The sequence below is a fragment of the Penicillium brevicompactum genome (assembly GCF_028827555.1).
Source record: "Penicillium brevicompactum strain IBT 35665 chromosome Unknown utg000004l_segment0_segment0, whole genome shotgun sequence".
Lineage (NCBI taxonomy): Eukaryota > Fungi > Ascomycota > Eurotiomycetes > Eurotiales > Aspergillaceae > Penicillium > Penicillium brevicompactum.
Genome location: NW_026623207.1, coordinates 764,792 through 789,741, shown reverse-complemented (window position 1 = coordinate 789,741; position 24,950 = coordinate 764,792). Strand labels below are relative to the sequence as shown.

General features: G+C 48.6%; 5 protein-coding genes across 5 annotated transcripts; 2 read left to right on the top strand and 3 right to left on the bottom strand.

Annotated features, from left to right (window-relative positions):
• Positions 1–2,603: 2,603 nt before the first annotated feature.
• On the top strand, positions 2,604–4,461 carry N7506_005769 (uncharacterized protein; the record flags this gene model as incomplete). The annotated part of the gene is made up of 3 exons (XM_056955062.1): positions 2,604–3,245; positions 3,297–3,568; positions 3,645–4,461. The coding sequence occupies 3 exons, from the start codon at positions 2,604–2,606 to the stop codon at positions 4,459–4,461; spliced, it is 1,731 nt and encodes a 576-aa protein (XP_056812039.1).
• A 4,756-nt stretch (positions 4,462–9,217) lies between these two features.
• On the bottom strand, positions 9,218–9,784 carry N7506_005768 (uncharacterized protein; the record flags this gene model as incomplete). Its single annotated transcript, XM_056955061.1, has 2 exons — positions 9,218–9,727; positions 9,779–9,784. The coding sequence occupies 2 exons, from the start codon at positions 9,782–9,784 to the stop codon at positions 9,218–9,220; spliced, it is 516 nt and encodes a 171-aa protein (XP_056812038.1).
• Positions 9,785–11,911: 2,127 nt separating this feature from the next.
• N7506_005767 (NAD/NADP octopine/nopaline dehydrogenase family protein) lies at positions 11,912–13,137 on the bottom strand (the record flags this gene model as incomplete). The annotated part of the gene is made up of 2 exons (XM_056955060.1): positions 11,912–12,636; positions 12,669–13,137. 2 exons carry the CDS (start codon positions 13,135–13,137, stop codon positions 11,912–11,914), a joined length of 1,194 nt encoding a protein of 397 aa, XP_056812037.1.
• A 1,199-nt stretch (positions 13,138–14,336) lies between these two features.
• N7506_005766 (uncharacterized protein) lies at positions 14,337–15,867 on the top strand (the record flags this gene model as incomplete). The annotated part of the gene is made up of 2 exons (XM_056955059.1): positions 14,337–14,546; positions 14,611–15,867. 2 exons carry the CDS (start codon positions 14,337–14,339, stop codon positions 15,865–15,867), a joined length of 1,467 nt encoding a protein of 488 aa, XP_056812036.1.
• A 2,547-nt stretch (positions 15,868–18,414) lies between these two features.
• Positions 18,415–19,445, bottom strand: N7506_005765 (uncharacterized protein; the record flags this gene model as incomplete). The annotated part of the gene is made up of 3 exons (XM_056955058.1): positions 18,415–18,693; positions 18,754–19,151; positions 19,211–19,445. The coding sequence occupies 3 exons, from the start codon at positions 19,443–19,445 to the stop codon at positions 18,415–18,417; spliced, it is 912 nt and encodes a 303-aa protein (XP_056812035.1).
• Between the last annotated feature and the right edge of the window lie 5,505 nt (positions 19,446–24,950).

Below are 24,950 nucleotides of genomic sequence, written 5' to 3'. Positions count from 1 at the left end.
TGACCCTTTTGGATTTATAACAGGTAATGAGCCCGAGTGCAACCATTCGAGTGCTATCTCTACTCACACCAAGAACCGTACAACCACCTTGATATCAATCATATAATTACCCTACCTTTTTAAACATCATGCTGGCTTTCATCCATGACTCATTGCAAGATAATTACAAGTCTGTACATTTTATGTGCTATTCGCGTCGTTTTTTCCAGACAGATCGTCGACAAAGTGGGCATATGACCTCTCTTTCGAACCATCTCTGAAGACACAGCCAATGCAGTATATGTCCACAAGGGAGTCTTTTTGGCGGAACCGCCTGCGCTCGAGACATAGCTTGCGTATGTCTTCGTGTTGCATTCCTGCGGTTCAAAATTACACTATTCGGCTGCCACTCCCCCATACTCTCGAGACAAATGACACATAAATGTGATTGATTGATCTGCTCGACAGTAGCGTCACAACATGTGTCGCTGATTACTCGAAGAGCGATTCGGCGTTGAAGGATTGCGCGGATACTTGTCATTATCGACTGGAAAGTGAAGAATACGTGACGAGTGACGATAGCTCGGTTGTGTACGACAAAACAGAAATAAATGTAGGACAGGCTAAGCACAAGAACTATGCACTCTGTTAATTTTATCAGCAATCAATAGACTAGGAAGTGAGGAGGAACTAGAAATGACTAATTGACCACCAAAGGACATCTCACCTATTATGGCCTTGAAACGGAGCACCCATCGCCGCTTCTTCTTTGTTAGGCTATCGTCATCATTTTCAACCAACATATAAGTTGCCATTGACAAAGTCCTGCCGGAAGCTCTGAGTTCCACCTCTCGTGCACTGCTTGTGGCCTCTGCGAGAAGTATAACAAAAGAGAATGTTGTAGACACGGCGGATAGGGCCAAGACTGCATGTTCGAACGCCAGCATAGTCATCAGCTCTGTGTTGCTGCCCCGCTTTAGGGCGGCGATTATATAAGTAACTGTGAGCAGTTCAAAAATCAACGATATCGAAATCCCGATCAAGATGCGCTCGTAGATACGCAGCTGCGTACATGGCTGTTGGCTGAGCGACTCAACTCTCCAATTTCCTATCCGAACCCACGTACTTCCCGCCAGTAACCAGACAAACGACAATATAAACTCGAGGTCGATGTCTGTTTCGAAGAAATTAACCATCAACGTGAATTCAAGTGTGGCAGCAAGAAATTTTGCATATAGCTCTTCGCTTTCTGCGGCGTCGAATGGGCCGTATACGAGGCGATGTAACCAAAAAACAACGAGAAAGCCGCAAAGCAGAAGGATATTCACGGCGAGCTGTCTGATATTAGTGCCATGCTTTAAATGCGTTCGGTACCGTGGAGGGCAATACCAATGACTCTCCAAAATCTGGCCAGAACCTATCAGTTTCATAAAGCGGCCATAAAGCGGCCGGATGCTGGCGTGCGAGAACGACATTATGTTGTCTGCGGTGATGTTGTAAGAAGCCGAATGTTGCTGCACTGTAGGACAACGGGGTTGCTGAACATCCAACTGAGTGTCCGCTGAAATCAGCCGTCCAGACCCTTGTACACCGTAAAGTCAGGTTAAGGACTCTGGTACTGAAATTGCGTCATTAGACCGCCGTGGCAACACTGTAATAGCGGGCTTACTCACCTACCGCTAACGCACGATCTTAGGGAGGGTTTAGTATAAACTGGGAACTAGTGCGACTTTGGGCGTCCGGTTATGACGATTAGTACGACATTGCACGTATATCTCCCCTGCTATCGATGAGCAGTGAGCGGCGAGGGGTGTTCTTCCGATGTCGAAAAGCAGGCCAGAATTGCACATTACCATGGCTTAGCGGGTCACATGCCGCATTCGGTTAGCTCACGATATCGTAATTCACCAGCAAGCGGCCTACCCTAGAACAGACTACGGGCCATAGAAAGCCTGAGGACTCATTAAATGGAAAGTGCAAATGCGAAATGCGACGATCGTGATGCCAGCACAACGTAAGAAAAATAACACTCTCTACATGCCTCCACGAAGAGTCCCCGAGACAGGATGACTGCGACTCGGCAATCGACTCGGCATTTGACTCAGCTACCACTGATGCTTGCGACGTGACTGTAAGTCCGTAGTGGTCAGCCGAACTCTCAGTGGGTTTCCGTCGGAACGCAGCAGGGCAGGTGGAGACCCGGAGCAGGAAGTACTTTCTCCGGCCAAGATTACATAGTACTCCGTACTAGGCTACAAAATGTGGCAAAGGCCTTGTTCCTCCAAGGCCACGTATATGGACCCACTGCTGCTCGCGTTATTGGTGTTCCGCTCCAGAAACTCAATAATTCGGACATTTGCTGGTTTCGAAACCTTCAAGGTACTCGTGACTCGTGAGACCACAGAACTCCCGGCGAACGCAACTGCAGACGGTCCAACAGTATTAAGATCGAGAGGCTGGGTGGGCATAAATACAGGCAGAACTCACACAAAAGAAGCAGACTGTTGGTGCTGATGGTCTTGATCACACGACACTAACCATTTAACACCTTCCTTTCGCGGCTCAGTACAATTACCTATCTTACGTATCACCGAATTTATCTCTCGTCTCTATTACAGAACACCATGAATTGCCCCTCACGCACTGACGACACGCTCGAGCACTCCGGTTGGAATCAGAACCCGCCGCTTTTCAGCCCTGACACCTCTACTCGGAACGACTTCAACGGCATCGCTAATTCTAAGGTCCACCGCAAGCATGCAGCCAGCAGTGGTGCAGCGGGGGACGACGGGATGTCTATCGATCATGGACCGTACAGTCCTGAGCGCAAAGATCCGGGAATGGAGAATGCCCTGGACCGCGACATGGTCGCTGTGGGCTCGGGGAGTAAACCTCCCTCGAGGGCCAGCGATTCACCTCGCCATCCTTTCCAAACCATCTTGACCTCTTCCGCTATGTACTGCGTTCGGGAAGTGGCCAATTTTGTCCGTTTTATTGGGCCCGGGTTTCTCATCGCAGTGGCCTACATCGATCCAGGAAACTACGCCACAGATATTGCCGCAGGTGCATCATACAAGTATTCCTTGCTGTTTGTCGTTCTCTTGTCCAATTTGGTGGCGATCCTTCTGCAATCCTTATGTATCAAACTGGGCACGGTGACTGGCCTTAATCTGGCAGAGAATTGCCGTGAGCATCTCCCACGATGGCTAGTGATTACTTTATATATATTTGCGGAAGCGGCGATAATCGCAACAGATATTGCCGAGGTAAGTGTGATATCTATCGTATTATCAATGTGGTGCTCATGACTTCGCTAGGTAGTTGGATCCGCGATTGCACTGAACTTGCTCCTAAGAATCCCTTTGGTAGCTGGATGTGCTATCACCTTGGCCGATGTTCTCTTCTTACTCATCTTCTGTCGACCGAATGGGTCAATGTTGGGGCTACGCCTGTTCGAGCTCTTCGTTGTAGCCCTTGTCTTAGGTGTTGTCGTATGCTTTTGCATTCAACTCTCCCTTATTAGGAACCAAACTGTCGGGGAAGTCTTTCGGGGCTATTTACCATCAGCCTCAGTGGTTCAAGGGCAGGGGTGAGTTCTTAGAATTATTATCTTCCTGAGTAACTTTCGAACTATAATTAACCCCACTAACTGAAATAATCTGCAGCCTCTACCAAAGTTGTGGAATTCTTGGTGCCACGGTTATGCCGCACTCGCTCTTCCTTGGTAGTGGCATTGTGCAGTCTCGCCTAAAGGAATTCGATGTCAATGCTGGCTATGTTGAGTCCACGGTAGCCCTAGGAAGCGACGACGACCCCCAAATGAAATACCGCCCAACGATCCACGCAATTCGCGGTTGCATGAAGTATTCGATCATCGAGTTGATCCTGACGCTATTTACATTCGCTCTCTTTGTCAACAGTGCTATCCTTATCGTCGCCGGCGCTTCCCTGTCCGACATTGCCAATAGCAGCAGCGCTGACCTCTTCGGTATCCATACCCTCCTGACTCAGTCCATCGCACCAGCCGCTGGCTTTATTTTTGCCCTAGCGTTGCTGCTATCAGGCATCTCTGCTGGTATTATCTGCACTATGGCGGGCCAGATGGTGAGCGAAGGGATGTTGAACTGGAGCATTCGACCCTGGCTCCGAAGGCTCATCACCCGTTCTATCAGTATCATCCCAAGTATCATAATTGCGGGAGCCGTTGGCAGGGAGGGTTTGACCCAGACTCTCAATGCGAGCCAGGTCGTTCTGAGCGTCATTCTGCCCTTTGTTTCTGCGCCACTGATCTATTTCACATGCTTCAATCGCTATATGACTGTTCGAACGGAGCACTCTGGCGAACGCCATAACGAGGTTCTAGTGGAAGAAATCCCAATGCGAAACCACCTTGTTGTTTCCGTAGTTTCTGTGCTCGCGTGGCTGCTCCTCGCCGTGATGAATGTGGCACTACTGGTTCTGGCTGGACTGGGCAAGTCTTGACTGAGAGGTCGAGTGCGCCGGGATCCTTATGGATGGGCATAGCGTGATGCGTGTAGCAAGAGGCTCTGGTTTGACATGGGGAAGACAACATATGTAGGCATGAAACTAGGTGTTGTAGCTGGTGATGTTGAGATAGTGATCTCGCTACGGAGACTGTACTTGCTGAGAATTTGGAAGGAGGATCGAATATGTACTGACGAGGCCAATCTAGATCAAGTCGGCGTATATTTTGACTCTGAAATCCAAACTAAGGCCAAAGCGTTATGACGGCTGAGGCACCAATAAACTTTGAACCAAGGGGTGAGTAAGCTGGTAAACATTCGAATACGCATTTTCCCGTGACAGTCCGTTCCCCTCGCCAGACGGCGGGCCCCTACTGTTGATTTCAATTTGTATCGTTCGATTATCTACTGAATACAATCTTGACAAGGGATGGAGCAAACAATCGCCGAATTACGACCTCAGCTTGAAGAACAACAAAGGCTCCAAGAAGCGGCAGAACGCTGTGAAGAGGAAGAGAGACAGGCGCTAGAAGAGGCAGAAGGGCGAAGGCGACTGCAACCTAACACACGTTTTCGCCTTGTTGATCGCTGCCACACCTCTCTTTCTCAGCCGATCCGAGTCGAGACGGATGTGACACTCACGACTCAGTGAACCGACTTTACCTCAAGCGCATTCTCTGGGGTTGACTTCCCCCAACTCCAAGAGTTAAGTCTGGAGGAAATTCGACCGCACGGGTGTCTTTATCTCGCGCCTCTTCTTCCCTTCTGATACCCGAATAGATTTTGTCGTTACGGATATCAGAAATAGGCCGATTTATTTGGAAGCGTCTCTTCGAAATTTTGAGCGAGCCATGTCGGCTTTCATTCATGACTCATTACAAGGTCGTTGCAAGTCTGAACATTTTTTGTGCTATTCGCGTCTTTTTTTCAAGACAGGTCGTCGACAAAGTGGGCATATGACCTCTCTTTCGAACCATCTCTGAAGACAGCCCCAATGCAGTATATGTCCACAAGGAAGTCTTTTTGGCTGAACCCTCTGCGCTAGAGACATGGCTTGCGTATATCTTCGTGTTGCATTCCTGCGGCTCGGAATCACATCTTCCATTGTGTTATTCGGCTGCCACTCCCACATACTCTCGAGACAAATGATACATAAATGTGATTTATTGATCTGCTCGGCGGTAGCGTCAGAACATATGTCGCTAATTGCTCGAAGAGCGATTCGGCGTTGAAGGATTCCGCGGATACGTGTCATTAGCGACTGGAAGGTGAAGAGTATGTGACGTGTGATGATAGATCGGTTGTGTACGACAAACAGAAATAAATGTAGGACAGGCTGAGCACGAGAATTATGCACTCTGTTAAATTTATCAGCAATCGATAAACTAAGAAGGGAGAAGGAACTAAAAAGGACCGATTGACCACCAAATCACATCTTACCTGTTATGACTTCGAAACAGAGCACCCATCGCCGCTTCTTCTTTGTGAGGCTACCGTCATCATTTTCAACCAACATTCCACTTGCCATTGAGTAAGTCCTGCCAGAAGCTCTGAATTCCACTCCTCGTGTACTATTTGTGGCCTCTGCGAGAAGTATAACAAAAGCGAATGTCGTGGACACGGCGGATAGGGTTAAGACTGCATGTTCGAACGCTAACATAGTCATCAGTTCCACGTTGCTGTCCCGCCTCAGGGCGGCGATTATATAAGTAATCGTGAGCAGTTCAAAAATCAACGATATTGAAATCCCAATCAAGATGCGCTCGTAGATACGTAGCCGCGTACATGGCTGTTGGCTGAGCGACTCAACTCTCCAATTTCCTATCCAAACCCACGTACTTCCCGCTAGTAACCATACAAATGACAATATAAACTCGAGGTCGATGTCTGTTTCGAAGAAATTAACCATCAACGTGAATTCAAGTGTGGCAGTAAGAAATTTTGCATATAGCTCTTCGCTTTCTGCGGCGTCGAATGGGCCGTATACGAGGCGATGTAACCAAAAAACAACGAGAAAGCCGCAAAGCAGAAGGATATTCACGGCGAGCTGTCTGATATTAGTGCCATGCTTTAAATGCGTTCGGTACCGTGGAGGGCAATACCAATGACTCTCCAAAATCTGGCCAGAACCTATCAGTTTCATAAAGCGGCCATAAAGCGGCCGGATGCTGGCGTGCGAGAACGACATTATGTTGTCTGCGGTGATGTTGTAAGAAGCCGAATGTTGCTGCACTGTAGGACAACGGGGTTGCTGAACATCCCAGCTGAGCGTCCGCTGAAATTGGCGGTCTGGGCCATTTTAATGTTAGGTTAAGGACGCTGGTAAGTTAACCACTGAAATTACGTCACTGGACCACCGTGGCCGGAATTGCATGTTACCATGACCTGGTGCGTCACATGCCGGATTCGGTTAGCTCTTCGTAATGTAATTTCACAAGCGAGCCAGCGGTTTTTTTTGGCCGGGGGGCCAACCTTAAAAACATAATGTTGAGCCACAGGATTTCTGTACATACTAGTACTGAGGGTACCAATTGAACGAGTTGATTGAAGGACTCGCCAGGAGAACGCTGTTGAAGGCGTCTCATCCGCTCCGGGGCTAACGTTAGACGGCTTGTTACGAAGCGGGTATTCCGAACGGACCTGGTTTACCGAGATGATCTCACCAGTAAATTCCAGCTGTAGCCATAGTAGCTACGTGAATTAGAACTTAATTTTAATAATAAAATTGAAATAGATTTTTATATCTACGAGAGTTGTAACTACGGAGGTGTGGGTAGTCGCTGAATCAACCAGCCCTTAGTGGTAAAATGTACCACTTCTCAGCTTGATACATCATATTAAAGTGCCAAATGTTTTATTCCCCTATTTCAACCACCAAGAGTTATTTTTACTTAAAATTTTAGCATGTACGCTTTCCTAAGTGCAAGCTTAAGCCACCCAGAGTTTTTTTGTGTTCTTGGTAAAAAGTGGTAGTGCTACCGCATGAGCCAAAATATATCTTTGAACGTCAAAAGTAAAAAATTCTATTTCTTATTTTTACCACACTTCTACCAGTAGTATAGCTCTAATATTTTTAATATAATATAATTATCCTATACTATATACTATTTGTTACGCTCAGGTACGAAAGGAAGATAAACAACCAATGTAGTAGCATTTGACGAAATAACTAAGCATGGGGAATGTGAAGGGCTGTAGCAATATTTATTCAATAAGAGCTAGGCCAACATGCAGTTTACGACAATCTTGAGAAGGGAAGAGAAAAGGAATCGAAAAGGAATCGAAAAGGAAGAGAATCAGTCCCGCCTCTTATGCGCATCGGCTCGGTCTCTGACGGAATCCTTTGGAATCGTTTAGAATGCTTCGCTGTCAACGGACTGGGAGGATCGGCGTCGTCTCTGGTGGGATCTTCACGATAGAATCGTCTAGAATCCTTTCTGCCTAAGGCGATGTTGAAGGCCATGGCACATGGTTTCACTGCCGGGCTCTGGCCCGTTACAGGGAAGGAAAGAAGGAGAGAGTGCGAGAGGACGAGAGACGATATAAATACATGAGGGATGCCTGCGGCAGCAGGCATTAAACCAGGCATCAAACATCACCACATGTGAATCGTCACACTATTTACCAATAAAAGCCTAATAATTCAATATATAATAGGGTTGTTACTATACCAAAACTATGACGAGTGTAAATAACGCATAATTTGTAAGCGGTATAATACTCCTAATATAGTAAGATCGACAGAGTTATACAGGCTTGGCGGGTCGCCAGGGTCGTGGAGGGTCGGTTCGCGGGTCGTAGGTTAGAACACGCCTCCGGGTCGCGGGTCGCGAGGGGGGACCCAATTGTTACGCTCAGGTACGAGAGGAAGATAAACAACCAATGTAGTAGCATTTGACGAAATAACTAAGCATAGGGAAGGGAAAGAGGGGAGAGAGTGTGAGAGATCCAAGAGACGACTTAAATACATGAGGGATGCCTGCTGCTGCAGGCATCAACACCAGGCATCAAACGTCACCATTTGTGAATCGTCACAGCTGGTTAGTTATTACTAAGTTACAACTAACTAACTAACTAGGTTAGTTAAGTTAGTTAGTTAATTAGTAACGTTAACGCAAGCAACCAGTAACTAAGTCCCCGATTAGTCCTTACCTACTATCCTTTTCCCCACATTGGAAGTCGCAAGCTCGACTTCGCAGCCTAGGGATTCCTGATCGGCCGCAATTCTTCACAATAAGCTTTACTGCAGACAACGTATCAAGACAACCTACTTCAGACGGATGATTTCGTGAATAGTGGCATTGGCGTACCGAGTTACTAGTGATCAACTTTGCTAAGGCTAACTGCTTTCTTGCAGAAGACTACTTGACGACGCTAGTTTTGAGCCTAGAGAACTATCCATGCCTTTCAGCTTACCCACATGACATCGCCCTATTGTGGGTACGCCTCAACGTGCTACCACGTATGTCCTACATAGTGCGCCGTATAAAAGGTACATACCGCCTAAGCCCAATATCTATATTTGCTAGGGCCTACTATATATTAGATAGTAATAGCGATATTCAAGAGGGAGTATTTTATAATCAAAGGGCTTCTAAGAGATATCTTAAAATTAGATACAAAATATGTGTAAAGACTTCCTCTCAGTAACTCTATCTTAGGAGGGAAAAAGGAAAGAGATTGTGAAGCGCTGAAGCAAGAATTAAGTTTGATCTGATTAGGCCAACATGCTCTTTACAAAAAGACAACTGTCGTTAGTAGACTCTCTGTAACAAATAAGATGCACCAAAATCGTAACCACTGTGACAAGCGGTTACAGCCTCGCTAATGACCACCGTGGCTGCCTCCGCGGCCTCCCTGTCCACCTTGGTATCCGCCGTGGCCTCCATCATAACCGCCGTGGCTGCCTCCGTAGCCTCCCTGTCCACCTTGGTATCCGCCGTGGCCTCCATCATAACCGCCGTGGCTGCCTCCGTAGCCTCCCTGTCCACCTTGGTATCCGCCGTGGCCTCCATCATAACCGCCGTGGCTGCCTCCGTAGCCTCCCTGTCCACCTTGGTATCCGCCGTGGCCTCCATCATAACCGCCGTGGCTGCCTCCGTAGCCTCCCTGTCCACCTTGGTATCCGCCGTGGCCTCCATCATAACCGCCGTGGCTGCCTCCGTAGCCTCCCTGTCCACCTTGGTATCCGCCGTGGCCTCCATCATAACCGCCGTGGCTGCCTCCGTAGCCTCCCTGTCCACCTTGGTATCCGCCGTGGCCTGCTGTAGCTGCTTATTAGCTACACTTAGTAGACAGGATGGGACGAAACTAACCGGCATTAGGTGGTGGTTGGCTCTGGTGATCCTGAGGGTGCTTCAGGCCAGTTACAGCATCACTGATCTTATGTAGGATTCCAGAAGATGACTGTTGCGAGCCGGGTGTTGTCTTCTGTCCAGATATCTGACTGGTGAGCTTGCCTAAAAGGTTGGACATTGTGTAAAAGCTATGATCGAATTTTCGGGGATTTTAAGAGCGAGAACTGGCATGCGAAGGGAATCCTCGAGCAGTTTTATGGCTGATGTGACCTATTCTTCCAGCGCGAAAAGAAGGGACGCGGGGCGTTGTGGCTGAGCCAACAGACTAAAACCTTAGTTTGTGTGGCTGGTCAAAAAGCCTCTGAGCTTTGGTGAGCTATTTTCGCTGATTCTAGCACCTTACATCACATTACCCCTTGGACCGTATTGGTGTGGTATCGTTCAGATGGTAGTTATGTGGCGTTGACTTGATGCTGTTATGTGCTAGCACACTGAACAGCATATATGAAGAGCGCAAAGCCTTGACGATACTGTGCTGGGTGCTTCAGTGGTTAGCCTGCAGGTCATTCAAAGGCTTCACGGAATATTTCTTTGGAACGCAAGTCAATGGGTCATATGATCTGAATAATCAGGCCACGTGAATCGATCGGCGTCGAATACTGGGACAGTAATCTATCAGCCCCTTTCTTGACACATGTTACCGATAATGAGGGGAGTGTGGAGGCGTAAACTGACAACAAATAAGATTCAAGCGTCTAGCTAGCTTGTCAAAAGAGGGGTGAGGCGATTACTGCGGCACTTTTACCAGTAATTCGGAATCCGCAAAAAAGGCTCAGTCTCCTGCAAACGCACGTGACAAACAAAGGCCGATAGGGCCAAGAAGTTTGTCACTTTAAAAGCCATTTCCTCAGCTGCGTAACGAAGCTTTCGGTTCATATTCATCGTACTCTAGACGTGGTATCACTTCCGCGATATTTTACATATGGCTCCTCGTGGTGCTCCCTCAACATTCACCAGCTTTTTTGTTCACAACCTTCATTGTAGCCGGTAAGAGTGTTATGGCTGACTTGGGCATGGAATGGCTAAAAATGAGTTTCCAGTTGCGAGACGTTACTCAAAGAATCTCTTCAACAACTCGATCCCCCACCAAGAAACGTCAAAATATCGTTGGCCATTCGGAGGGTGTCAATAGAACATGCTGGGGACCTTGACAGTGCTGAAATACTGAAGCAACTTCGGCGACTTGGATTTCTAATTGCTGATGACTTCCCTCTGCCAAGCAGATGGCAGCGTGTAAAGAAACTGCAATTTATGAAGCGGACGAGTTCTCATTCGCGATACTGCCTGAATACCCAGAATGTATCATCGTTACGGACAGGTCAACAGGCCACTCCCGGAATAGTGCCATTCCACTTGGAACTACAAGAAAGTGAACGAGACGTGTCCTGTGCGTCGAAAGCATACGTTGGAGATAACCTTTTGATTCAAGAATCGGGGGATCATCGTTATGATTCCTGGATGGGTTGATTGGTCCGGAAGCTATTTAGGTAGTGAGAGTGCGACTCGAGATGCGCAGCGTGAGCGGGAGATATCCACAATCTTAGTCTATACACTCGTTTCCCAGTTTTACACAGTATTCCAGGAGACATACAGTCGTTGTAGAACAGTCTGGCCGGTGAGATCATGATACTGGCATTTCAATCAGCCTTTCCACCTGCGCCGCTAACCACGGCAAGAAAGCCCATGTACGTCCTCTTCTATTAGTTCATGGCTATTTGGAGCAGAGATTGGGTTTGCTTTTATTCCCAACACGTTCATTAAAGTCTTAGTGTGTGTTTCCTTCTCGTACGGCGACGTTACTCCTAAGCTTTATGGTGGACAAAATGACAAAATTCAATGTATATTGACCGGCTGCCTCAAGACAAACTCTAGATTTTATACAACAAGATATCTTAATATAGGGCTAACAATGCCTCCTGACCGAACAAATATTATCTTTGTTACAGTGCGATACGCACATCCTTAGTGAGTGTCGCGACTGATTCATCGAAGCTCAGATGATGGCAGAAGACTCAATCCGCTTGTGGTATTGCGCGTGACCTCCAATAATAGCTAATAGTGACCGGAGTTTGGTTTCGAAAAGCAGAATGCTCAAACAGCCAACTGCAATGTCTGAAGTGGAGCATGAGAATCAAGCGTCTTGTTGACAGGAGCGTCCGACGGAGAAGAAACCACATCTGGAGCTTCGTTGACGGACCCACCCATGGCGATCAGAACCTGCTCCTTGGTGGCCTCGCCAAGACCAGCTGCCTTCAGAGTCCTCCCGGTCTCGAGGTAGTCGAAGCCGCTCACGACCGAAGCGATCTCTATCAGAGACCGGATAGTCGGCGACGCCAGACCACACTTCAGACCGAGCTCGTACCAAGGGACCATCCCGTAGAGGATATCCTCCAAAAGGTAGCGGTGCTTCATGGTCGTTGGCGCGCTCTTGGTCTTGTTGTGGATAACCGATCCCACAGCGAACTCATGGTAATTACCGAATTCCGTCTCATGCTGGTAGTTCTGGTTCATGTATGTTGTGATGGAGACGAGGTCGAGCCCGTAGGCGCGAGCAATAGCCAGGCGCTCCTCGTCCACCTTCTCCGTCACCCGCGAGACGGAGGGCGACATACCCTGCGCGTAGAAGTAGAAGTCACCTTTGGTAGCCTCGATCCAGCCCACGTTCATGAGTGCCGCTGCGCAGTGCACGACGGGGTTAATGTTGTTCAGGCCGACCTGAAGCAGGTTCTGACACCACACCAGGTTCTGCGAGAAGATCGACTCGACCTGTCGGCGGCGACCGAGCTCTGCGTGACGCTTCAGTGGCTCGGCCTGAGCTGAGGGGGGGGCCAGGCCCAAATGGCCAGACTTTTCTTGACGCCCTTGACGAACACCGTGTCGCCTATGATCCGGACGGCGTAGGGGGAGATGTCAGTTTCGAGGATGGCGAGGGCGTTGACCTTTTGGCGGGCGGCGAGGTAGAAGAAGTTGCCCACGTTGACGATGAGGGTGTGACGTTGCAGGTCAAATTGGCTGAGGATCTGGAGTATAGTGTCTTGTCCGTATGAGGGAACGGTGGTTACGATGAAGTTGGAGTGTTGAATAGCGAGATCCAGGTCGCTGGTAGTTTTGACCTGATACCTGCCATTGATCTCTCCGCTTGCGTTCAACCACCCGCCGTTACTCTCAATCATGGGTATAGCACCACGGTGGTCGGGGTGACCGTAGAGCAGGACACACTTCCCACGGCTGGCCAGGTCGGCGGCAAAGGCACATCCGCAGGGACCAGCGCCGATGACGGTGACCGACGACAATGGATCGAAGCTGCCGGAGGTCATTGTGTTTCGTTATAGTCCGGGACAAAAGTTGCCGCTGTTGCGAAGTACTGAGAGAATGGAGCGATCTTGAAGAAGAGATTTAAGAATTCCAGTTGAATAGATTGGCCAAGCCTGACTCAATCGGAGTACGAGCCCGTTATGTACTTTTCGACCATTTGTACGACCTATGCCTTCCTAGCCCTGGATTGTCTCAGCTTTGCGTCTATCACCTATTGATGGCTGCCTATGCGCACCATCTCATTCCAGGAAAACTTTCTTGTGCTTGCATCACGTCAAGCCCCTTAGCAAAAGTCACCGTGCGTTCGCATTCCACTGGCCAGATGGTGCCAGCTTTGCCCGGGTCGACAAGGGCAGATAGATCGATGGGGCCGGTCGATCATTCAGTCCCGACAACCCTCGCGCAAAAAAGCCTCAGAGAACCCAACCCGCAAGGATCGACGTCGATAACCCGAACGCCCAGTGTTACGAGGCACCCTCACAAAGGCTAGAAAAGGACCCCGGGGAGTTACCTCTACTGCACCAGGGAGTGCGCATCCAGCGTGCGTTCCGCAGCAGGGAATTTCATATCCGCAAGAGGACTCAGCAGCTAGAGCCTAGAGGATTCCGTGGTCATGTTGTAAATAGCCCTGGGGTGTTGCGCATTATAATCCGCAAAATAGTCTTGTTCTAAATCTGACTATACTGTTCCTTCCCCCGCCACGTCTGCTTCTCCTTACCTAGTTGGCGGACCTTTCTCCAGTATACTGCACTTCACACCAGGGGTTCCTGCAGCTCCGTGGACGTATGTCAGCATGTTTCAAAGGACTCCCGAACTGATCTGCTCTATCCCTTGGAACGAACTCGATTCATATCCCCAACCCCTATGCATAGAACACCCTCGCAGTCTCCGCTAAGAGCTCAAGGTAGCGACTTATTCTCATCCCTCGAAGAGTTCGTTGTTGGGGCTTTGGCCATCGGGGCCCATTCTTGAGCCCTCGATCAATCATTCTTGACGAGGGCTTCCACAGGATCGCAAAACAACATACAAGCTTCGGCGGGGTCATTTACACGTGTACTCATGCCTGCGTCTTTGTGCGAATGTTGGTCTTTCTTTATTTAGCTGATTGACTGGAGTCTAGGTCCAGCAGGAAGTGAAAAGAGCGCCCAAGGACTCGATTGCCGATAAATTTTCTGCGGATCTCTACCCAAGTTCCACTGCCATGACTTCGGAATCGACGCTTGCCGAGGTCGTGCCTCAGCAATATAGCTCCTTCACCACCCTGCAGAAGCGATATATCGTCTTCACAGCGGCTGGGGCGGGCTTCTTTTCTTCATTATCGGCGCAAATTTACTTTCCGGCCCTCAACGCTCTGGCCGAGGACCTGACGGTGTCGACATCGCTGATCAACCTGACGGTCACCAGCTACATGGTAATTACGTTACACGCAATTTCATGAAGGGATCACACATTAATATGATACGCTCATATATCAGATTTTCCAAGGAATCGCCCCCATGTTTTTCGGCAGTTTTGCCGATCAGACCGGCCGTCGTCCCACATACATTATCTGTTTCATCATCTATATCGCCTCTAATATCGGCCTCGCCGTACAGAACAGCTACGCTGCCCTGGTTGTACTACGATGTTTGCAGAGCTCCGGAATCAGCAGTACTGTTGCCCTATCTGCGGCCACAGTTGTCGATGTCAGCACGAAAGAGGAGCGTGGCTCGGTGATGGGTATCGTCATGGCTGGCAACTTTATGGCCCCAGCTATTGGGCCCGTAATCGGTGGCCTGCTCGCCCAGTATCTAGGCTGGAGGTCCATATTCTGGTTCCTGACCATTGCATCTTGCGTCTTCTTCCTGTCTCTCCTATTTTTCCTTCCGGAGACAGCACGAAGTATAGTCAACGATGGCTCTTCCCCAGCTCAGCCATGGAATCAGCCCCTTATTCGCTACCTCTCCTTCCGAGATGAGGCCAACCCCAGTCGTTCTTCTTCGGATGGTGATCGACGCCTGGGCAGCGACTCGCCAAGGATAAAACACAAAATTCGATTCCCTAATCCGCTTAAGCCTCTTCTGGTCGTGTTTAACCTGGACTCGGTCATCGTCTTGCTGGTTACTGGCGTCATCATGGGGGCAAATATGACAGTCCTCTCATCTATCACGGAACTTTACACCAGGCAGTATGGCCTAGATATGCTTCGCATTGGTTTCTGCTACATCGCTCTGGGCAGCGGGTCTATCGTGGCCTCCGTTATTACGGGCCGACTCCTAGACTGGAACTACCGCAATATAGCCTCTACGAGAGCCACATCCCAACAGCAAAGTGATGATTCGCTCTCGGTGAAAAAAGCCCGTAGCATGATCACTATCCCCCTCATTATGTTGGGCAGCATGACCGTGTTAGCATTTGGCTGGGTGCTCCAATACGGCGCATTTCTCGCGGTGCCTGAGATGCTTCTATTTTTCATCGGCATAGGCCAGACTGGTGGCTTCATTTCCACCTCTACCTTACTAGTGGATCTGCATACCTCTCACCCAGCTGCTGCGACAGCGTCGAACAATCTGGTGCGTTCCATTTTCTCGGCTGCAGCGTCGGCCGCTATCAATCCCATGTTACTTGCAATGGATCGTGGGTGGGCTTTTACTCTTGTGGCATTTGTTTTACTGTGCATGATTCCATTCCTCTTGCTCCTTTGTGGTGTTTGTCGTGAAGATCAAGAGCTTCATGAGAGGCCGGCGGATTAAGACACTTTTGTGGGATATTCCCGTTTGATATATCCTGGGGTCGGTCGAGACATCTCTCCCTATAAATCCATAACAATCAATCTCGTCTGGCTTATATTGTGAGATAGATATATCATTTACCTATATCTTTTGTTGTAAATTCTGCTAAAGTAACCTAAGTACGCACCACTATCTTCCCACGTGCCTGCACATTATATAAGCCAGTAGAGCAAAAATAAAATGCAATAGGCGAAGGAAAGAAAGCTAAACAAACAGAAAGCTACCGCTTATAGATCGTGATTGCATTGAAGACATAGTACGCATGCCACCAGCGGCGCAAGGCCGGGAAACAAGATAAGTAATGAAAGGGATGGCTAGTCTGTGAGTGATCAAGATCACTCAGTGAGTAGTTCGGAATTGTCTACCGTTAGCGATATTAGCAAAATCATATAAATGCGGGAATTATGCGTTTTGCGCGATTTGTGCGTTTAGCGCTACTTGTGCGTTTGCAATTGGCTGTAATTACCCTGGTGTTGTGGAGCAAAAGGCTGCATACCTGCTGATCAGTGATCATACTTGTAATCTGCCCCAATCTAAATCCTGTCCGGAGTAGATCACCACTGTAAATAAATCCACATTGAAATCACATATATCTTAAAATTAACAATTTAGCCGGTATGAATACTGGGATGTAGGCACGACTTTGGGAACCGATTTTCGGAGAATCCCCAGGCGCGATTACCACCAGCGTCATCATTATTATCAGGTCTTGCGGCCTAAGCTGAAACAGGGCATTCAACCTACAGTATGTCAGTTCAAAGGTAGCTGACGACACACAGATCACCGTGAATACCACCCTGCTGTGCGTCTCCCTTGTTATTTCCCGACTCCACTACTTCCTGTACGGTCCATTCGATCCGGCAGAAAGCGAAGAGCTGTACACAAGATTCGTGGGAGCTTCTCTGGAATCGATTTTGACAGTGGTCATCCTTGACATAGACGTCGACTTGGAATTCGTCTTCTTGTTAATAGCGCTCCTTGCGGGAAAGGTGTGGATCTGGATAACGCAATGGAGAATGGAATCGCTCGGCCAACAACGGCATTCACAAATTCGCCCTTACGCTTGCGTTCTCGCAGGTCTCTTATTATTCCTAATTTTTGAGTCCTCCATGGTCGGTTACACATTACACGCCGCCAAGCAAACCGCCAACACAAAGCTAGGGATTATGTTTGGGTTCGAGTATGCGGTCTTGTCTTTATCAGCCATATCAGTTGGGCTCTCTTTTTTCTTACTACTTGAGGAGGCCGCCACGAGTACCCGCGAGCAACTATCAACAGACTTCGCGAGCGGAGTGATTACCCAGTTGGCTATTCAGGCATCGACTGAAAGTAACTCCGTAGGGACTGCAGCCGGAGAATGGAAGGGCGGATGGCGATGCGTGTCTGTCCTGGTCGTGATAATAGGTAATCTTGCTATAAAGAAACTCTCAGTTCCGTTTCCGATTTGTCCGGATGCTAATAGGGTGCACAGAATGCATAATACTGCTTACTAGTCTATCCTATCTTCTTGTCTGTCTTGTCTGGTACAAGCGCCCTATCATATCTAGCTATATTTTCGTCACTTCGCACTCGCTCATAACGCGCTTGTGTGACCTCCTCCGCTACCGAGATGCTGTTCAAGAAATCAACAGGCAATGTTTTGATGCAACCGCGGAACAGGTCGCACAGGCAAATTTGTGCGCCATTTGTCATGAGCGTATGTTGCCGTGGTGCGATGAATCTGCGGAGGAAAGATATATTACCTCCGGCGAGAGGGCAACCCCTGAATATTCACAAGCATCATGCCGTAAACAGGAACATCGATCGAAAAGATTGCCTTGCGGGCATGTGTATCATTTAGGTTGTCTCCAAAAAATGGGTTGAGAGGCAGGCAACCTGCCCACAGTGCAGAGGACCGGTCTCTAGAAGAGCGACCGATTCTGGGAGGGTACCTCGTGTCACCGATTAATATTGGTCAAGAACTATCCCCGTTCGATGGCAATGGGCCAAAGGCTGCGGACTTGACATTACCGTTGACCAGACTGCCATTGTTACCTGGGTACTGTATGCTGAGGCCGAGGTCCCACTAATATACGGAGTACGGAAACATGTCCGAGGGGTGGAAGGTGAGCACAAAATTTCTTGGTGTCCGCATGTTTGCACTGTGTGCTGCTTTTCCAGTAAGACCCAATTTAATCACCTAATGTAGTAGGGCTTTTTGACATGTGGGACTTGGTCGGTTTTGCGTTGCGGTCTTATTTAGTTGGTTCGTCCGTGAGGCTTTCTGCGGAAAAGCAGGAAGTAGGAAATCTTCAGTAGAATAGAGGATATGGAAGATGTAAAAGAAGAATACACAAGATCAAAGTCGCACATTATTTCCATGATGTCTTTCCCTACTCCTGACGTCTAGCATGACGTTCCTTCAGTTCGTCGTAAGGAAGCCGTATCTATCGCTATAATGACAGGCCAGCTGCAAGATTCGCGCTTGATTCAGCGATCGAAGCAGCCAGTTCTTTTGCAAGGACTGTCTTATTCCTGGGCACGATATTTTGTAATCATCCCCTTCGCTCGATGATTTACTACCTGGCAATGGTGCACCCATTCGCCTGGGTTATCCACGGTCATAGTGAGGGACTTCGTCTGCGCCGGGAGGACAGAAACCTGCAGAGACGGACGCTGATTAGTGGTGGTGGCACCGCAGCGGGGGAGGAGGGGTGCACCTACTACATCAAGTCTCTGGCCGGCCCACAAAAGGGTGTTGCCATGCCAGTGAGGCGTATGCGCGTTAGCAACACTTCCCAAAGATTGCTATAACCTGTTGTTAGCAGAATGTACGACGAGCTCTATTCCGTAACGTTGAACACTTACGACGTGCCAGCGGGCCTGACGGCCAACTGTAAGATTCAGTCCCTCTAGGTTACCGAAAAGGCGCCCATTGATGCTGTGCTTCAGATTGCTTTCCTGGAAACCTGGATCGAAACGGTTGACCTGCAGCTCACCGGCGGTGATGTTTGTCCGACTTAGAGTATTCTGATCGATATAGAATGATCTGTTCTCGTCGACTATCATGAAGAGAGTGAGAACTTCTTCGGTGAGGTTAGAGTTTTTTGGCGCTGGAACGTCCAGTGTGTGCTTCCTAAGTTCCCCAGGCCGATAAACAATGAGTGCCCCAACCAAGCCGCTGTATATGTCCTGGGCACCCGAGACATCTGAATGATAGGTCCATGCTAAAGACGGGGGATCCATAGGCCCCGGCCCCGCGCGCTCTGTAAATGGCGTAAGTTACGACATGATTTGCGATCTAGCGAGTCGTTTGTACACTTACCTGGGACTTCCCATGTGTAAGTCCAGGTGTCTCCTGGAGGCACGGAGTTCCCTCCAAAGACCTGCTCCGGGCCGTACAAACCTTCATTGGGCTTTGTGTAACGGAGCCCGTGAGGGTGGATTGAGTAATTATGCGATGCCATGTTTTTAAACACGACTCTGAGTGTGTCACCGACTTCGGCTCTTAGGATAGGGCCCAGCATCCCCAGCCACTGCGATAACTGGTTAGAACGCATCGCATACAAAATTATTGGCTGGTTACCTCAGGCCGCTCTGACTGGGAGACGAATGTATCATCTGTGAATTCTCGGAACATTGCTTTTGTGTAAAGGTGGCCAATACGCTGGCCGTTTTGAGCGGCAGTAGCAGCTGCCTGGGGTGAATCAGCTATTCTTTGCTCGTTGATAAGATCCATTCCGCTATTCCACATCCGTTAGACTCATAACTCGACTCCACGACGGTCGGGAAACTGACGTGGGCATGTAATCCCAATCCTCTTCGACAGCGCCTACGAAGTAAGTGCGAACTGTACCATTTGAGTTCAACGCAAAGGAACCTGTGAAGGTAACGAACCAAAGCGCGATCAGCATCATTAGAGAACACGACTGTGCCAGTGCCATTTTTGAATGTGTCAAAGAGACTCAAGATTCTGCAGCGGGCAATTCAAAGACAGATACGAGATGATGGCAGTTGCTTGACCGCCATATACATGGCTCTTGCTGCATTTATGTATTGGTGCTAAGTAAACAGACTAGCACTCTTTCGGAAGGCGTAATCCGATCAGTTTTTCCCAGTAAAGCGACAGTGCATGCTTACGTTTGCGTCATGCTGATCCTAGAATAAAGCCGGCGATCAACAAGGCAAATTGGACTGAGTGAAAATCCATGACCCTGCATTCGTCAATCACTAAGTCGACAGATTGCGGAGAGTTGGTTCGACATAGGTAAGGCGGCCTGACATGCAGCGGGAAGGCTTTGGAAAACGCCCAACTCACCCTATTACCGCGTTCAGATTCTTTGGGCGGCATTCCGAGGAAGCTGCTGCTGACTATCTGGGAATTTGACAAGGCCTACCTCGTCCATCGTTTGATGAAGTCTTTTATCACCTTTCTTGCCCGAACATGGGTCTGGCAACCCAACCGAGGGGCTAGGAACGGGCCAGAGTATTGCGCATAAATCGCACGCTGATGGCCTTCCGTCGGAATGTACCCGAGGCACGTACTCCGTACTACGCATACAAGTAGGCCTCGCCAAAACCCGCCCACCGCCCAAACCCGCCCGCGAAAACCCAGCCCATGGGCCGGGTTGGGTCTTAGTCAGCAAACCCGTGGGCGGGTTGTCATCCGGGAAACCCAACCCAAGACCCAAATGGGTACCCGCGATTACCCAAAAAAGCAAACAAAGCTGACTGATCATTTTACACTAAGTTATGCAGTAATTTTCGATTATCTAATTGTTTCGATGGCGTAACTACTAGCTTCTGGCTGTGAATATTTGGAAAGGAACATGAAGGGCTTGAAAAAATCAAATTGGCTAATTATAAAGACTAGTATACCTCGTAACCTCGCAGTCTGCTGGAGGGCATTGTTACCCGACCAGAAGATCTCTTCTGGCTTCTATCACTCAATTGCATGATTGGAGGCGGAAGTAAATCTGCTTCGTCGTAATCAACCACGTCTTCCTCCATACTCTCTTCTTCTTGTTCAGGTTCGTGAATATGTCTGTGTATAGAGCTCCGGCCGGTCTCTACCACCGTACACTCCACTTGGTATGTCTCCTCTGGCTCAGAGTTACCCTCGAGATTCTCGCTCTCTTCAATCTCCTCATTGTCGCTGATCGGCTCTGCATCCTCTTCGATTGCCTTCAACGCTTCATCCTCTTCAAGTGCCTCTTGGCTCTCGCTCTCCAACGGTTTCTCCAGACGAATCAATTGCTGTCCCTCTAGTGTGAGCTTTTCTGAGCACATGTACATCATCAAGTCTTGAATGGTCCCTTCGTGAAGAGACCCTCGGCGATAATGACAAATGTCTCGTGCGCTATTGAAGAGCCTTTCTACACCCGCGCCGGTGGCAGGGACCGAAAGCAAGTCTCGTGCGAGCCGAGACAGCACTGGGAATTCGCGCTCGTGTTCTTTCCAATAAAGTCGCGGCGACACAGGGACATTGGCTATTCAAGGTCAGTCAGTTGTTCCAGTGTGTTGTACTGATTGCTCGTGCCTTCGCGAAGATACTGGTCCACTTCGTCATACTCTACTCCTTCATGGAAAATCGATGCACCAGGTGGCTCGAGTAGCCGATCAAGCTCTGTGCTATGCGAATTGGAAGATCGCTGGACTGTACGGAATAGCAACTCGGGGTTCTGCTGCTGATACTGTGTGAAAGATGCTCTCAAATATTCACAGTACCTTTTTGACGTATCTTCATGGCAAGTTGAGTACTCTCGATCATCAAAAGCACTCAGTTTATACTGAGGGGCAAGTAATGTTCCAGTGCCATAGAGAAAACCGTGGTCGCGGTAGGTTTTTTCGTAGTACTCTTTCAGCTTCTGCCTCGCCACAAGCAACGCGCCATACATGTCTTTCTTCCAGGGTGTTGTCTTTCTCTTCAATCTTCGATTCGACCGTTCGATATGCTCCAGTAGTTTCCTATACACAAGGAACACACTATGGATTGTGACGTCTCTGGTCTTCATCAGAGCCATGGTGAACTGAAAAAACGGTTTGGTCAAATGAACGAGGTAGTCAATTTGCCTCCATTCAACGTCGGTAACCTTGAGCTGCGAGTATTCATGATCGCAGCAGTATTTGTCGATTACATTTCTCAGCCGGCGTGCTCGGCGAAGCATCAAAAAAGTTGAATTCCAGCGTGTCTGAACGTCATGTAACGGAAAAAGCCGAGTACCACCTGATTGGAGGCATAAAAAAGCATCACGCCGTTGTGGGCTTGCGTTGACAAAGATCGCAAAGGATCGAATCTAATGCTGTCAGTGCTCTGAGTATATTGAAAAGGTGAATATCTTGGCTCACCTTTGTCAGTGTATGAGCCACGTCTCCATAATTGATCGAATCCTTCAACCCGTGCGCTTGGGTGTCGGACCAAAAGGCTCTGACTTCTTTATTCTTAGGTGCTGCCCTGATATGTCCCAGTAGCTGTTTCAGGCAAAGCTGGATCACATGAGCCATGCAGGGAACCCGGACTATTGATTCCCTGGAGCTAATAGCTCCAATAGAGAGCAGTCTCTCTTGCAAGGCGCGTATCATGGTGTCGTTGTTGGTAGCGTTATCTGTAGTAACGCTAAAAATACGATCGAGAAGTTTTCGTTCCTCCAGTAACCGGTGCAAAACATCACTAAGGTTGTTTCCTGTATGAGGACCGTGCAACGGCTCAAAGCCGAGGAGCATTTCCCTATAGTTCCAATCTTTGTCGATGAAATAAACCGTGATTGCCATGAATGCCTGCTGAAATGGACTGGTCCAACAATCTAAAGCGAGGGAAACCTTGGCATCTTCAGGCAGATCTTGTAACTGTAACTCTTGCTGGCAATTGACTGCATCCCGGAGCCGTCTTCGCAGGGTCTTCGCTGACGGGAGTTCCAATTCTTTGGGACCAGAATATAAAAGGCTGAGTAGCCTCTGAAACACCGGGTTCTCCACCGTCTGGAAAGGCAAACGAAGACACGTAATTGTCTTCAATATCTGCTCCTCGATTTGAAATGTTGTCACTCTGTGGACACTGGGTGAGTCTCTCATGGAATGGTTCTGCAAAGAATCCGAAATCAATGACTGATTAAATCCCTTTTTCTTCCCTTTACGACAAGTGTTAGACTTTTTGTGTCTACTCATGGCGCTTGTCCCATTCCCTTTATACTGTGGATGATCAAGCACAGTGAGACAAGCCTGGCAGATGACTCGAGGACGCCCAGAATCAATATCAGCAACCTGGTCAAAGTGTTTCCACACATCAGCGTGACGCGATCCGGTGGACCATTTGATCTGGGATTGGCCTTCTCCATTCAGCTTTTGGCCGTACTCTGTTTCCTTCCACCATTCAAGAAACTCTGTCTCTAGATGCGACTCGTACGCAATCCATTTCTTTCTGTGCTGAGGTCCCACACGTCGGAGTGTCGCTGGAGGTCTTCGAGTAGTTATGTCGTAGGTTTTGCGGGGTCCTGTCAAAGGCTGCGGTCCATCTTAGTATACATGTAGATAACGCCGCAACACTCAGAGGCTAGTGGAAGGGACCATTTTCTTACGGAGGATTGAATTTCAGAATCCAAGAAGCCGTCAGATGACGGCTCAATAGAGAGCAGTGGACTGAAAGGCCGATGTATTGATCGCGATGATGAGGAAGAAGACGCCATACTGAAGTAAAAGGCCACTGATATTGGAAGAAGGGGAGATTTTTTTCATCTTGAGTACTTGATTGTGGATTTTGTTTCAGTCGCGTCGTGCGTTTGGATCTATCTATTCCTGAGTTGCGTAAAAGCCGCGGGTACCCAAAACCCAACCCAACCCAACCCAACCCGCCCGGAGATGAATACGACTTTGGGAGGACACTGAGAAGGTCCAAATCACTGATTTTAAATGATCGAACTAAAGATGATATTTTTGAGCTCACTCGAAAGATTCTCAATTGATAAATTTACATAAAATCATCAATGTGGCCTGTAATCCCTTCAGTTGTGTAAAGCAGGGCGATGGGAGCAGTGTTCTACATGTAGAGAATATATATTTCCAGGTCGATGGCGTTCATTGTTTCAATGTAATATCCACTCAAAAGCGTGACAGAAATAAATGACCAAAATTACACTAGATGACTAATCAGGGTTATCCACGATTTATGCATGTTTTTGGGTATTTTGGGCAACCCGCGGGTACCCGCCAAGAACCCATGGGCGGGTTCATCAAGGCCAAAACCCGCGGTGGGTTGCCCATGGGCGGGTAAGGAAATTGAAAACCCAACCCAAACCCGCGTTTGGCGAGGTCTACATACAAGGTAATGCGCGCACGTGATCTCAGACCCTTTTGGAGAACGGGAGCTTGTCTGCCAATCTAATTTAGTTACCGCCACAAAAGCCCAAGCACCCGATTGCGGACGACTTTGAAAAGACCGCTTTGTCACCGCTTCTGGTAACTTACCATCTACAGTTGATGGAGCTTCATCTACCCTGACCCGCTCGGTGAGTTGATTTACCGACTACGGAGTAGACCAAATACTAATCCAGTACCAAGTCTATGGTGAGGGTCAGTGCAACCAACCCCCTTAAGTAACAATGATGCATAGCACAAGCAGCACCTGCCTGATTTGTAACGATAACCACGTTGTCATGTTGACACATTGATGACGTCATTCATATATCCACGCCAGCCCTGCAAATATCCCAGCCTGTTTAATCTCTACAGACTTATATTCTGTAATATGCACTGCTTCTGATACCCAGGATCTACGCTCAAAACAAATCTCAGAGAAATAAAGAGTCTTCATATCATCATGGCCTGCACTTGCGGATCGACTTGCAACTGCACCGGTTCCCAGAATTGCACCTGTGGTAACAACTGTTCCTGCAAGGCTTGTGGCGTACGCATATTCCATACGCATATCCCATGCTCTGGCGGCGGGCACTGAAGTGTGATATCCAGTATGGCTGACTTTCGGCTTGTCGCATGTAGAAATGAAATGCTACCTCGACGATGTCTTTCATCCTGGGTCCACGATCAGATGGAGCAGAAAGGCTTGGTCCGTC